This window comes from Bombus vancouverensis, chromosome 16 (genome assembly GCF_051014615.1).
Source record: "Bombus vancouverensis nearcticus chromosome 16, iyBomVanc1_principal, whole genome shotgun sequence".
Lineage (NCBI taxonomy): Eukaryota > Metazoa > Arthropoda > Insecta > Hymenoptera > Apidae > Bombus > Bombus vancouverensis.
The window spans coordinates 8254397-8267369 of NC_134926.1; the positions used below are offsets into that span (position 1 = coordinate 8254397).

General features: G+C 32.1%; 3 protein-coding genes across 3 annotated transcripts; 1 reads left to right on the top strand and 2 right to left on the bottom strand.

Moving 5' to 3' along the window:
- Nucleotides 1-1440: 1440 nt before the first annotated feature.
- Nucleotides 1441-3597, bottom strand: YL-1 (Vacuolar protein sorting-associated protein YL-1). The gene is made up of 6 exons (XM_033342271.2): nt 3166-3597; nt 2873-3084; nt 2627-2809; nt 2319-2535; nt 2040-2252; nt 1441-1963 (listed from the first exon to the last, which is right to left on the bottom strand). The coding sequence occupies exons 1-6, from the start codon at nt 3297-3299 to the stop codon at nt 1729-1731; spliced, it is 1194 nt and encodes a 397-aa protein (XP_033198162.1). The 5' UTR covers nt 3300-3597; the 3' UTR covers nt 1441-1728.
- Nucleotides 3598-4852: 1255 nt separating this feature from the next.
- Nucleotides 4853-7708, top strand: pyd3 (beta-ureidopropionase pyd3). The gene is made up of 5 exons (XM_033342323.2): nt 4853-5058; nt 5951-6201; nt 6592-6980; nt 7078-7395; nt 7476-7708. Exons 1-5 carry the CDS (start codon nt 4952-4954, stop codon nt 7584-7586), a joined length of 1176 nt encoding a protein of 391 aa, XP_033198214.1. The 5' UTR covers nt 4853-4951; the 3' UTR covers nt 7587-7708.
- Nucleotides 7709-7790: 82 nt separating this feature from the next.
- Nucleotides 7791-12003, bottom strand: Br140 (bromodomain-containing protein 140). Its single transcript, XM_033342321.2, has 8 exons — nt 11622-12003; nt 10928-11210; nt 10016-10859; nt 9638-9937; nt 9386-9560; nt 8884-9302; nt 8206-8580; nt 7791-8101 (listed from the first exon to the last, which is right to left on the bottom strand). Exons 1-8 carry the CDS (start codon nt 11739-11741, stop codon nt 7921-7923), a joined length of 2697 nt encoding a protein of 898 aa, XP_033198212.1. The 5' UTR covers nt 11742-12003; the 3' UTR covers nt 7791-7920.
- Nucleotides 12004-12973: the final 970 nt, after the last annotated feature.

Below are 12973 nucleotides of genomic sequence, written 5' to 3' on the forward strand. Positions count from 1 at the left end.
AGTGATAATACACGAAAGTACACTATTTGCGAGATTATATCGTACTTTCTAGGCGTCTAATAATTATCGCTTCGATGTGTGTAGCCGCAATGTAATCTGTTATCGTTACAAGTCCTCGTTGTATCTTGATGAATAAATAGAGAGTGAGTAAAACGTTGAAATATTGAAATGTCTACACCTCGCTGTATTATGCGAGGACATTGATGGTTCGTGCAATAGTAATCATACCAAGAAAACGATAAAACGAGCACACAGAACCGGTTATAGGGAACTATAACATTATTCTTTTCTTTTCTTTTTAATTTGAAAAATATCATTAACACGTTGATTGCCACAGCGATCATCGGTGATCGACGTTACTAATCCTTTTTTTAAATAAGATAAATTTCATGGACTAATAAGTTATCAACAATGTGAATGATTTGGATAATATTATCAGAAGAAAGTGTAAATACTATATAATATCTGCAAAAATTAAATTTTATGGTGTAGTATATTTCAATCAAGCTTCTAGACAAAATATGAAAAATGACGTGGCAGTCAACGTGTTAACAAATACAGGAAGTCTTGGAAATATAATTTATGCTTTTCCGAGAGCGCTATTTATTAGTAAAATAATTATCTCTTTTATCGCAATTTACCTGGTAAATTGCAATAAGTAATAGAGATAACTACCAGTAGTGTTCCGGTAAAAGTGTGAATTTTATTTAAAATACTTCTCTTTAAATAAATAATCATTTTTATTTTCCAAAATAGCTTAATGAGCAATTAATAAGAGGAAAAAAAGAGTGAATTTAGAAAGTCCGCAAGATTATGCGTGACCATACATAAGAAGTAAAATTCCTCTGGCTGACTAGCCAGCTTTTAAAATGTAAATTCATTTCGAAGCAATGATAGTCGAAAAATTCTAATTTCGTGTCTGAGCGTGCGATGAATTAACAGAACAATGGAAGAATCATACTTTTCCCTTCGGGTATACATACAACATGCCTTTTCAGTTTCCATTTTGTACCATTAGGTTACTAAATACGATACTTGATGGAACTTTTTCAAGTTCCATTTTTGCGAAGATTGAATTTGTACGAATGGAATATTTAGAACGATGAATTTTTAGACATTATTGAGATCAGTTTATTCTCCGTTGATTCGATATATATATATATATATATATATTTATACATATATATATACCACACTAAATAAATAATATATATATATAATAATATATATATATATATTATTATATGAAAGAAGATATCGCCGAATCGGCGACATTTTATTAACCAATGCTTTGTACTTCATAATTTTATTAATAAAATCACTTTTGCTTTGAACATATATGTATACGTGTGTATTGTACAATTTTTCGTTTCGTTAGCCGAAAAATATTGATATTAATCGATATAGCTTTGTATAAATAGGTACATTATATATCGCTACTTTTATCATAATTTTAAGACTGTATATACAAAGAATCTCAAAACTCACGTGATACAATGCAGATGATATGCAATAATTCGATACTACACTTAACAATAAATTATGCGATTATTTACAGTTTCTCTTTTCTTTACAACATATTTTTTCGCTGTTATTTGTAGTTTCATTTATTTTACAAATTAAAGGTTCCTTAAATGGAAGTCCTGAATTTAGAAATAATAAAAATAAAAAATAATGCATTATTATAATGATACAGATATTGTTTAATTTTATCACTGGTTCAAGAAACTACATAGGCATGCTCGCGGAAGCTGGTTCAAGACGTACTGTGTTTCTTTGAGCTAGACCACCATGATTTTTTTGTCTCCATTCGAGCCACCGTAGTAAATCTGGGCTTTGTGAGGTATCATTAATATCTGTTCGAGCTTCTAATTGCTGATAATACGCTTCACGCAATAGACGAAACGTTTGCACATTTTTGTATGGTAGCTGAGTCATGGGATCTAAATATTTTGCTGGGAGCCTAAATATTTTTTTATATTTATAAATTTATCTTTATCTATTAAAAAACTATGAAAAGTATATTTTTGATATTTTACCTAGTAATTGCACATAAAGGTTTCATTGGTGATCTTGGAGTGGAAGGTTTTTTGAAAGCTTCAGAAAACAGTTGTTCATTTTCGAAAGTAATGAAGGTTCTTTCGTAATATCCTTTTGTTTGTTCATAGTAATATTTGCCTTTGTTGGAATTTTGAGAAGATTCCTTTTTGGCAACGTCCGTCATGCCATTTTCTGTCTTTATAGTTACAGCACTGAAATGAATAGAAATTTATTGTTAGAATATTGTTAATTTAATTGAAAAGAAAGTTATATTTTACCTTTCACCTGTTGTCCCATCTGGATGCTTGTCTTCCAAATTTGCATTTTTTTCATCATCTCCTTCGACATTAATTTTATCTTCTTCTTTATCATAATTCACCTCAGAAAGTATCATAACAGGCATTGCTAAAGACTGATACCTAATCATAGGACCAGTTTGCGATTTTCTTACTGTCCTAGTATTTTTTTTTTCATTTTCTAGTTTCTGATACTTTTCTGCAATTAATAAAATTGAATTAACAAAAATAATAAAAAAATTAAAATTATCAATAGCATATTAGGCAATCTAATGATCATCATATCAAACCTAATGATTTCATATTGATCTGTTCAGTTTGCAATGCTTCTTCTAATAATTCTTCTTGAGTAGGCTTCCATGTATCATGTCTTATAACTCTAGTTTTCCTTTTTTGATGCTCATTTCTTTCAGTAAGTCTTCTTTGTGTTGCTGCCGATTTTGCAGCAGTAGATCGACGTATAGATTTTCTTTCTATAAAAGATTACAATTTATTGTTTGTCCATATAATTCAGCATTTATTTCACATACATTCACCTGTGCTCTCGATAAAGGTTCTTTGCCTTGGCTGTCTTACTCTCTTTTCTTTAGATGGCAATTGATTAGACTGAACTTTAGGTTCTTTGTAAGCTTTTGTTACTAGCCTACGTTTTTTCTTAGGTCCCTCCTGTTCAGTATCAGAAATGGGCTCATCATTTTCATCTATGCTAAAGTCTGAATCTACTTCATCTTCCGCTTCATCTTCTTCCCTAAATTAAGACAAATTGCTTGTGATTAATTCTTATTACCATAATGTTGACAAATTGGTGAATAAATAAATTGACATTAACATGTAATCATGATCCTGTTCTACTTCGTCAAAACCTCCATAAGTTGTTTTATAAAAATCATCTTCCTCTTCTTCATCCAGTAATTTTGCCATCTTACTTCCGGCGTTTGAACGCCGATCTCTATTTAGTGCCATTTTTATAGTTATGTAAATTACTTTTGCTTTGATTAATTTCTAATTTTTCAATACTATTCGCTTTTCACAGTTACTAAATCTATTAAGTTTACAGGTTAACATAACCTAGAAACAGAAGATAAAATGACCACATATTTATTCACTTGTATGAATTATCTGATGTTTTGAAAGTGGACGTCTTTTAATACAGCAAGAATGAGCTGTTTTTAACTTTTCACATTTTACCCTTATTTGCGTATATATATCATATATTAAAAACAGGTCATAGGTACTAACAACAATTCATAATCGATATCACTTTCGATAATTATCGATGTTATCGTTATCGTTTTTATCGATAGTAACATATTCGAAAACAATCGATAATCGCGTTTAAATTTAAAAGGCAGAAATAATTTATTACCATATTTACTTTTTAATTGATTATTATCATATATCATTATTATCATTATTTTTTTAAATTTATATCGAATGTATTTTTGTTATGTAAAACTATATTTTCATAGGTTTACTGATAATAATCTAAACTTAAATAAAAAAAGACATATAAGAACGAGATACAACTTTAATTAACGAACTTTATTGTAGTAATAGTAACAGAAAAATATTTTTTATTGTGTAATAATCTGTGTAATATATTCTGCTTGAGCAAAAACAAGCGATACATTTATTTTGATAATATTTGAATATGAAGCGTTTAAATTTATTGTTTCACGATACAGTGGATTATAAACAACGAGAGAGAGAGAGAGAAAAAGAGAGAAAGAGAGAGAGAGTAAACCTCCAGATAACCTGACTGCACCCTATCAGTAACATTTAACATGCACGATTACTTGAAAAAAATACTGCATTTTGTTAACTTTAATGGAAAATTTTTGGCTCGTTTATACAATTTTTCATTTTCTTATTTTACAGATACGGGAACATCTCGTTGAAAATGGAATTCTAAAGATTAGAACAAGTAACAATGTAATTATTTTAGAAATATTTTCTACAAAAGTTCTACGTTTTTATACAGATCATGAAATTATGAAGTTATGGGGTTTATATAATGACTACATTTTTTATTCGAAATAAATAGGAGCTATATCAATATTTAAACAAAATTAAAAATAAGAATAAAAATTATGAAAATTTGTTAAAAAATAACTAAAAACAAGATATCTTGAGTCTTCGATTTTCAGTGTTTATTTTCAAAATAGAAATTGTATGATAGAAAATAAAACGTATCTATAAATAAATGATCTACGTTGATTCTTTACTTATAATTATAAATGAATAAATACCTATCAACAAAACTGAAAATGATTAATTATTAATTATTACTATAGAGATTAGCCCCTGGAAAAAAATGTTATATTTAATCAAACACAGTAATACGAAGTCAATGAAAACAGTAAGGTCATCTGTTCCTTTCAACCAGGTACGATAGAGTTTCGAAAAAATTTATGGCTGGTATGATAATTAATTAAGCTAGTGAAAAAGCATTCATTGATAAAGATTAACGAGTATGTTAACACATGTTTGCACATATCATCGATATATATCACGCGTTAATTCTGCGTCCTCTCACAATCGTCTGGAGTCAGTGACGGAGCACGGTTACAAGCAGAATCGAGTAGCAACGACGTTTGAGAATTTCTCACAGCAAAATGAGTAATTCAAAGTTTGATCAAACTCTCGAAGAGATTTTGGAGGCACATCTACCAGAGAAGGAGCTGGCTGAAGTTAAGCGCCTTTTATATGGCCGCGAGTTGCAGTAAGATTTATTCCTATTTATATACTTAACACATTGACTGCCACGGTGGTCATCGGTGACCACTGTTACTAAATTTTGTAGGGTTATTAAAATAAAATAAACTTTATGGACTAAAAAATATTTAACAATGTGAATTACTTACATAACTCTGTCAGAGGAAAAGTACGTAGATGTAACATTTTGCAAAAATTCAATGTTATAGTGTAGTATGTTTCAATCTATTGCGCCTCCACGGCAAGATACAGAAACCGCGCGTGGCAGTCAACGGTATCAATCTTCAATTTGTTCTTTTTTCTTAACAGATGTTTTTGAACTGAATTTTAATATACGAAAATAGCTTTTGATACTCTCCAAACGTTTTGAGTACGTTGTACCCGATGTCAATGTATCTTAGAATAATTTGGTGTGAAATATTTTTAGATTTCACGCGATTTTGCGCGAATAAAGAAATTGGCGTTTTGCGCATAGATGTTTCATGTACTGGATAAATTTTGGCGCTGGCTAGATTTGGTGGAAAACTGAACTGTACACAGGGTGTCTCATCAGAAATATCTTTGTTATTTCTTATCGTTATATTTATTTTAGATTTATGGAGTTCGACCAGTGTGACTTTTGAATGACTCATATTCTTATCCTACATTATGTATTTCAAACTTAAGAAAATGATAAAATTAATATTTTTAATAAGAAAGATTATATACCTATATATTTATAATTATATTGAAAATAAGAATATATAATTACATTATTCTATATTCTTGACATTTTTGTACGTAGAAGCATCTAGTTATTAGTACATTCTGTATATGATTCCTTCTATATTTAGATTACAGTTACAGTTTACCATAGTATCATGTTATTAGTAACTAATTTTCTTTCTAATGTATTGAAGGTCGCTAAATCTTCCTCAATGGAACGGAAGTGAAGATCTCGACATCCAAGGATATATTGTGGGCGGCAGTGTGACGGAGCAATTGCGTCCTCCACGTCTCGTCCGAGTTGGTTTGATTCAGCATTCCATAGTGCTACCAACGACAGAACCTTTGCAGAAACAAAGAAACGCTCTGCATATGAAAATCCAAAAATATGTCGACTACGCTGCAGCCTGCGGTGTGAACATACTCTGCCTCCAAGAGGCTTGGGGTATGTCTGAAAATCTATATAGTGCTTAAAAAAATACATATCAATGGAATTCATGTATATTAAAAAATCATGTACTACTTGTCTTAAAAGCTACGAACTTGGAATTTTGCGGACTGAGAGTGTTATCATTCTAGCTATTCAAATATTTGCTTGTTTTGATGATAATCTTGCATACACTTCTATATTTCCAAATAAGATTATATAATACTAATCTTAATGTAATTCTACAAGATTAGATAAGAATAGGGGAACCTTCTTCAAAGAACTTCCATTCTTTCCAAAAAAAATTACAGTTTATAATCATCTTATTCGAAATAATTGTCCATTCTTTTCATTGTTTATTTTAGAAACCATTTATCTAAAACGGAAACCTATTCATTTATGTTACAGCTATGCCATTTGCCTTCTGCACCAGAGAGAAATATCCCTGGTGTGAACTGGCTGAAGATGCTGAGAATGGATCAACCATAATATTCATGAGTGAACTTGCTCAACGGCATGGAATGGTTATCATTTCTCCAATTCTTGAGAGAGACTCTGCAAATGGCGATACTCTGTGGAACACTTCTGTAATAATTAATAATGATGGAAAGGTGATTGGAAAGGTGAGGAAGAATCATATTCCTCGTGTAGGAGATTTCAACGAGTCTACTTATTACATGGAAGGAAATACAGGACATCCTGTCTTCGAAACATGTTTTGGACGTATAGCTGTTAACATTTGTTATGGTAGACATCATCCCCAGAACTGGATGATGTACGGATTGCATGGTGCTGAGGTAAAATTTATCTTTAATCATATATTTTTTACGAATATCACAAATCATTTATATTGATAAAATTTCTAAAAATTTTTTATAAAATATCTGTTCCTAGATTGTGTTCAACCCATCAGCAACAACCAGCCATACATCTGAACCATTATGGTCCATCGAAGCGAGATGTGCAGCCATAGCAAACAGTTACTACACCTGTGCTATTAATCGCGTTGGAACTGAAATGTTCCCCAATGAATTTACGTCTGGCGATGGAGCTCCTGCGCACCATGATTTTGGTCACTTTTATGGGTCCAGCTACATCACTGCTCCTGATGGAACTAGAACACCAGGCTTAAGTCGTTGTAAAGATGGTCTTCTCGTCTCTGAACTAGACCTAAACTTGTGTCGTCAGATGAAAGATTTTTGGTGTTTGAGAGTAAGCTAAAACCTTAGATGTTCGTGATCTTCTGTTTTTCTTTTATGACTCTTACTCTTCCTATGTTTTTTTCTTTCTAGATGACACAAAGATTGGACTTGTACGCCAAAGAACTGAACGAGTATGTGGAAAAAAACTTGAAACCACAACAGAAAAATGTGAAACAGCAGGAAAAAGACAACAAAAATTAATAAGTGAAACATAAAATGCTGCAAGTCGCAGATGCTTATTTTTACAAATTTCTTATTTTTACTGATTATATGTATAAATCAAAAAGAGATTATAAAAAAATATATATGTATCTAGACAAATATTCAATCAGGCAAGATTTTATACAAACAATGTTTTTTTTTATTTCATCTCGGTCATTGTTTAAAAATATAAATAGAATTCTGAAAAAGGTATGACTTAAAGATAAGTTACCATAAGTTACACATGTATGTTAAAATTCTTTTTACATACTTACAAATTCTTAAAAAGAACTACCTTATGGTTATAAATAATATCTTATCAGAATTCACGAGATTAACTGACCGAACCGGCGTTCAACGTTGTGTTGTGCGTCTGTTTACGGTAATGGAGCGCCTCCTGATACGCTTTCTTCACGGCTTTTCTATCCGCAGGTTTTCGAGACTCGATTAATTTTGCTTCATCTAGTTCTTGAGACACTCCGAGCTTCTCCAACTTTTCCCCTGGTAACCATTGCCTGCAATGATTATATATAATTACATATATACACAAAATAACCAAATCGATAGGACAACAGGAAAACAAAGAATATAATTGCACTCTATAGAGAAATAAAATTACCATGTTCTTTTGGTATCAAAGAAGAGAACGAGAAATACTGGTTCTTTGTAATTGACGGCGAGTGCTAATACATCATCGGGCGGTGCTGGTATTGGTACACCTTTATGCACGGTGCCTCTGGGTGTATTAGGATCTATTATAAGAGCCGGATACCAGGGATATCCGCGACACTTGGCCCATACAAGTTGGAGAGCCTCCAGACCATTGCTCACTGCACCTTGCTTGCTTTCCAGCTCTTTTTTTGCTTCGTTCGCTTCTTGCTGCCTCTGTTTTTCTTCTTCTAAATCAGGAGTAGTGGACCTGCTCGTTGAACAACTGCTGCAACTCGAAGATTGACTTTCACCTTCTCCCACGTCGCTATCCATTGTTCTACTTCTGCAAACATTAATTTCATATTGTACATCGATATTGTACTCAATATTTTATTGAAATACAAACGTATAATGGTTAATTCTGTTTTTCTCTTTACTTTTCCATGCTTCTATTTCTTCAGATATCCTTTTTTTTCAGAATACCTTATGCATCAAATGTGTGGAATACACAAGCGGTAATAATATTATATTAAATACTAGAACCAAATATTCAAAAGCAATCTATATTTGATTAATATTTACTGAAATATAACACTCATTTCATATGGATCCGAGAACAGTAAAGTTAAAAGGGAACAATGTGCACCTGTACTCTTTAAAACTGTCACTCTGTTTCTTCTTATCATCCTCCAAGACGAACATTTGATTACTTCTACTGGCTCTCGCTCTTGCTTTGCGAGTGAAGAGAACTGCTGTTCTTCTATTAACTCCTCCTCCTCCTATTTCTTTCTCTCCGGATTGTAACTCAATTTCACTACGACTTCTGCTGGCACGGTCTCTTTTTCTAGATTTGGATGCTGTCTGCTCGTTTTCATTTACAGGGTCCAATTCAGGATATTCTTTGCGAGCTTGATCTATGAGAGCGCCGCCTTGTTCCTTCATTTTTATTCCAGCTCGATAAAACATGGTATCTTTACGGTTGTAGGCCAAGCAGTTACTGACCATCAGATTAAAATCTGCTTCAAAAGCTCCAATTGTGTCGTATTCTTGTCTTTCTATTTTGATCTAGTAAAATAATGATTATAATTTGTATATGTAACATGTAACATGAGTTTTTTCTTTAAATAATTTGAAATAAGATGAATTACCTGCATGGTAGAAAAATCCATAGGATGAGATACAATTTCCAAATAATCTGGGACTTCTTTAGTGTTTACTGGTTGTCCAAACACGTCGTTTACATCTTTCATTTTGATTGCTTCTAGTAAGGAGCATAGAACACTTTCCAGTGGACATAATTCGAACCACAAACATTTTTCTTTTCTACAGAATAAAATGAAATGTTTGAATATTTATTATATAGCTCTTGATAATTGAGTTTCTTTTCAGTGAAATCTTACACTTTGAATAGTTCTTTCTTCAACTTCTCACGTTTTCGTACTAATTCACAAAGTAATCGGGCTCGCTCGAGATCCTGACGTAAACATTGCCAATACTTTAATTGACGATACAATTCACCACGTAATTCACTATCTGGTGGGGGTGAAGAATTCTCTCCAAGTGGTGGTGGTCTGGATTGAGGATGTGAACTCTGAAGTCTCCTAAGAAGAGGAACACCATTTCTGTATTGGCGTTTCAGAGTCCAGTATGCTATAAGACGCTGTATCAGTTGGCTTCGTTTAGGCAACCCTTCAGCTAAGCTAATTAACATCATAAATCATTAAAAAAATTCTTTATATACTTTGGCTCATGTGTTAAAACAATTTTATGTTTTTTACCTAGCAATTTCCTTAATACGTTCTGGTGGTATGGTTGGAATAGAAATAACTGGAGCAGAAGAACTCTTCTTATTCGCAATTGCCCTTCTTCTGGCATCAGCAGGATTGGTGGAAGGTTGATAATCAGATGGTGTATGAGCTTCACAATAAGCAGTTTTTTGAACTAACATTGGTTCCCCATTTGCAGGTTGCACTGTCCTCATACGCATACATAAACCAGCTTGTTGCGCACATGTTACATGAAATGCAGCATAACAGTTACTTTTGTGGCACTGAATACAAGCACCAGATCCTCTACGTTTGCATACACAGCATGTAAGTCTCCAACGTGCAGCAGGTATACTTTCTATACTATCAATAGGCTCCAGAAACACTGTATTAGCGAATCTTACTTCCGGTATCCACAAAGCACATACAACATGAGCCCACGTAGCTGGGCGGTCAGTTTGTTTAAAAGCACCACCCCTATTTGGGCACAAAACACAATCAACTGCTCGTGAAGGACTTTGCAAACATCTTCTGCACAACCACTGTCCTTCAGGAATATATGGTACACCATAACAATCCTGATGAACAGCTAGATTGCACATGTCACAAAATAGTATGGCATTACTGTTCTGACATTCTCCATCCATGCAAATACAGCAGACTGCATCTTCATCAGCTGCAACTCCTCCACCACCATTACTTTGTTGTTGAAAGTATGATTCTTTCTCCAATCTGTCCATCAATAATTCAAATGTATCAGGCTCCAAAGGTGGACTGAGTCCCGAAGCTAATCGCCTTTCATTTACTGTAGACAACCACGCAGTATCTTCTTCATCTAAATCATACTCTACTTCTCCTGCAAAAGAGGAACATATTTAAGTGAATTGTCACTTGAAAAGAATAAGTATATTTGAAATGAATTACCATCAAGTTCTTCCCCACTGCGTTCCATAAATCTGATATATGAATTTGGAAGTGGTTCTGCTTCACCTAGCTGTTGTTCATACCCATCAATCTCTTTTACCATAGCTACAGGTAAATTGCTAAGAATATTCTTTTCTTCCTTGTCTTTGTCTAACGGTATAGCATGACCTTTCTGAATCGTATTTTTCTCATCAGAACTATTCCCTTCCAAGGAAATAATAGGTACTGAATCAGTAATTCCAATTTTGAATGTTTTATTTGTATCTTCACCAATAGGATTCACCTTAAAAGTAAATGATGTTACAAAATTATTTAATTCCTAGTGAAAATATTTATGAATTAATTTAAGTTCAGTATATAATCTATTACAAAATAAATATACAGCAATAAGTAACATAAATAAAAATATATTGTAATGCAATACAAATGAAAAGAGATACTATTTTACAGTTCATGTGTACTTTTAAAAGTTTCTACGATATTAATTAATAGACTACGGATGTTTATGCAATTTTATATTTTTATGAACGTGGCTAAAGAAATTTACTTTAGATATTTTATATGCTTTTATACGTTATTTGCATTATGTAGATTTTTGGAATCTCAAATTTCTCAAAAATGGATGAATATGTACAGTCTATGAATTCATAACTTTCACGCAATTCTTTCGCATTCACCGGAACAATTTACATACCAAAACAAATTTCGATGTTTCTTGGGTGCTGAGCGTTTCGTTGTTCGCGGGGCTAGTACTATCGTTACTAACACCGATTCTACTTCTGCCTTTTTTTTTGTTCGACTGTGGAGTGTTCATCTTCTTTCACGATCTCGCGCAGTGTATTGTAAACGATAATTAACGTGGTTATATTATCCGCACTTTCGGTTTAAAATCCTTCTCTTACATATGTTTTCTGTTTTTCAGAGCATTTCTGCTATGAATTCGCTCCGGTATCGTATACTAAAACTGCATGGACTAATGCATCCCTCATTTTCACGCAAATAGGTCCGAGATATGGTTATTGCATTAATTTGCATTTGAGGGGAAAAAGAAACGCTCCCAAACGTTTGAACAGGTACTCTAACCAATTTGAGCGGCAAACGTAATGTCCACTGACATGTTAATGCAATGAAAGTACTTTGCATCGCGTGCCAATCATAAAGCACCGTTTTCAAAAATACAGGTGATTAAACTCGTAGATTTCCTTTCCTTCTTATAAAATATAGATTTATTTCCATACATATATATTTCAATTAATTAATTAAATTAAGCTTAAACTTGGTAATTTACAGTAGATTTAATGTTCGTGATCTATGACACTGCTGACAGTAATGAAAACTCACCATTATGAACAAATAATTCGAGCATGCAACATAACCTCGCAACTAAGAAATGGAAAATTATTTTCCTTCGCTAATTTTTGTTGTAAAAGAATGATACTAATTTATGAAGCTTTTCGTATTGTTCGTTTAACACGGAAAAATGTAATAACTTTATTTAATCAGGATATATGACGAATTATAAATTTAATTTGATATGAATCTCGTGTTATATGGGACCCAAAACGCAAGTTTTCTTTAATATAGCAGAAAAATATAATTTTTTTGATGGACGAGCAAAAGAGTATAAGTCAGAATTATAAGCTTTGTAGAGAAGCGTTTATGATAGATAGATAGATAAATAGATAGATAGATTTTTTATTGCTTCACTTATGGAATTATAAGCCGTTTACTATATATTACATCTTACCATATTTTATCTCTTAGAAAAGTATGCAATTTATATACTATATGTATAACACAATAAGATACAAAATATATAATAATAATATATAATAATAATATATAATATACAATATATACAATATTATACAACACAAAACTTCATATAGTGCAATAATATGATAAAATAATACAAGAGCGCTTTAGTACAATAAATTATACAAAATAAGATATATACGAGTACGTGTAGAGAAGTACTTATAATATTCATAGAGTATATAAGCGTATTTATCCTCTTTTGACGAAAATTTGAGTTAAATTTTTTTC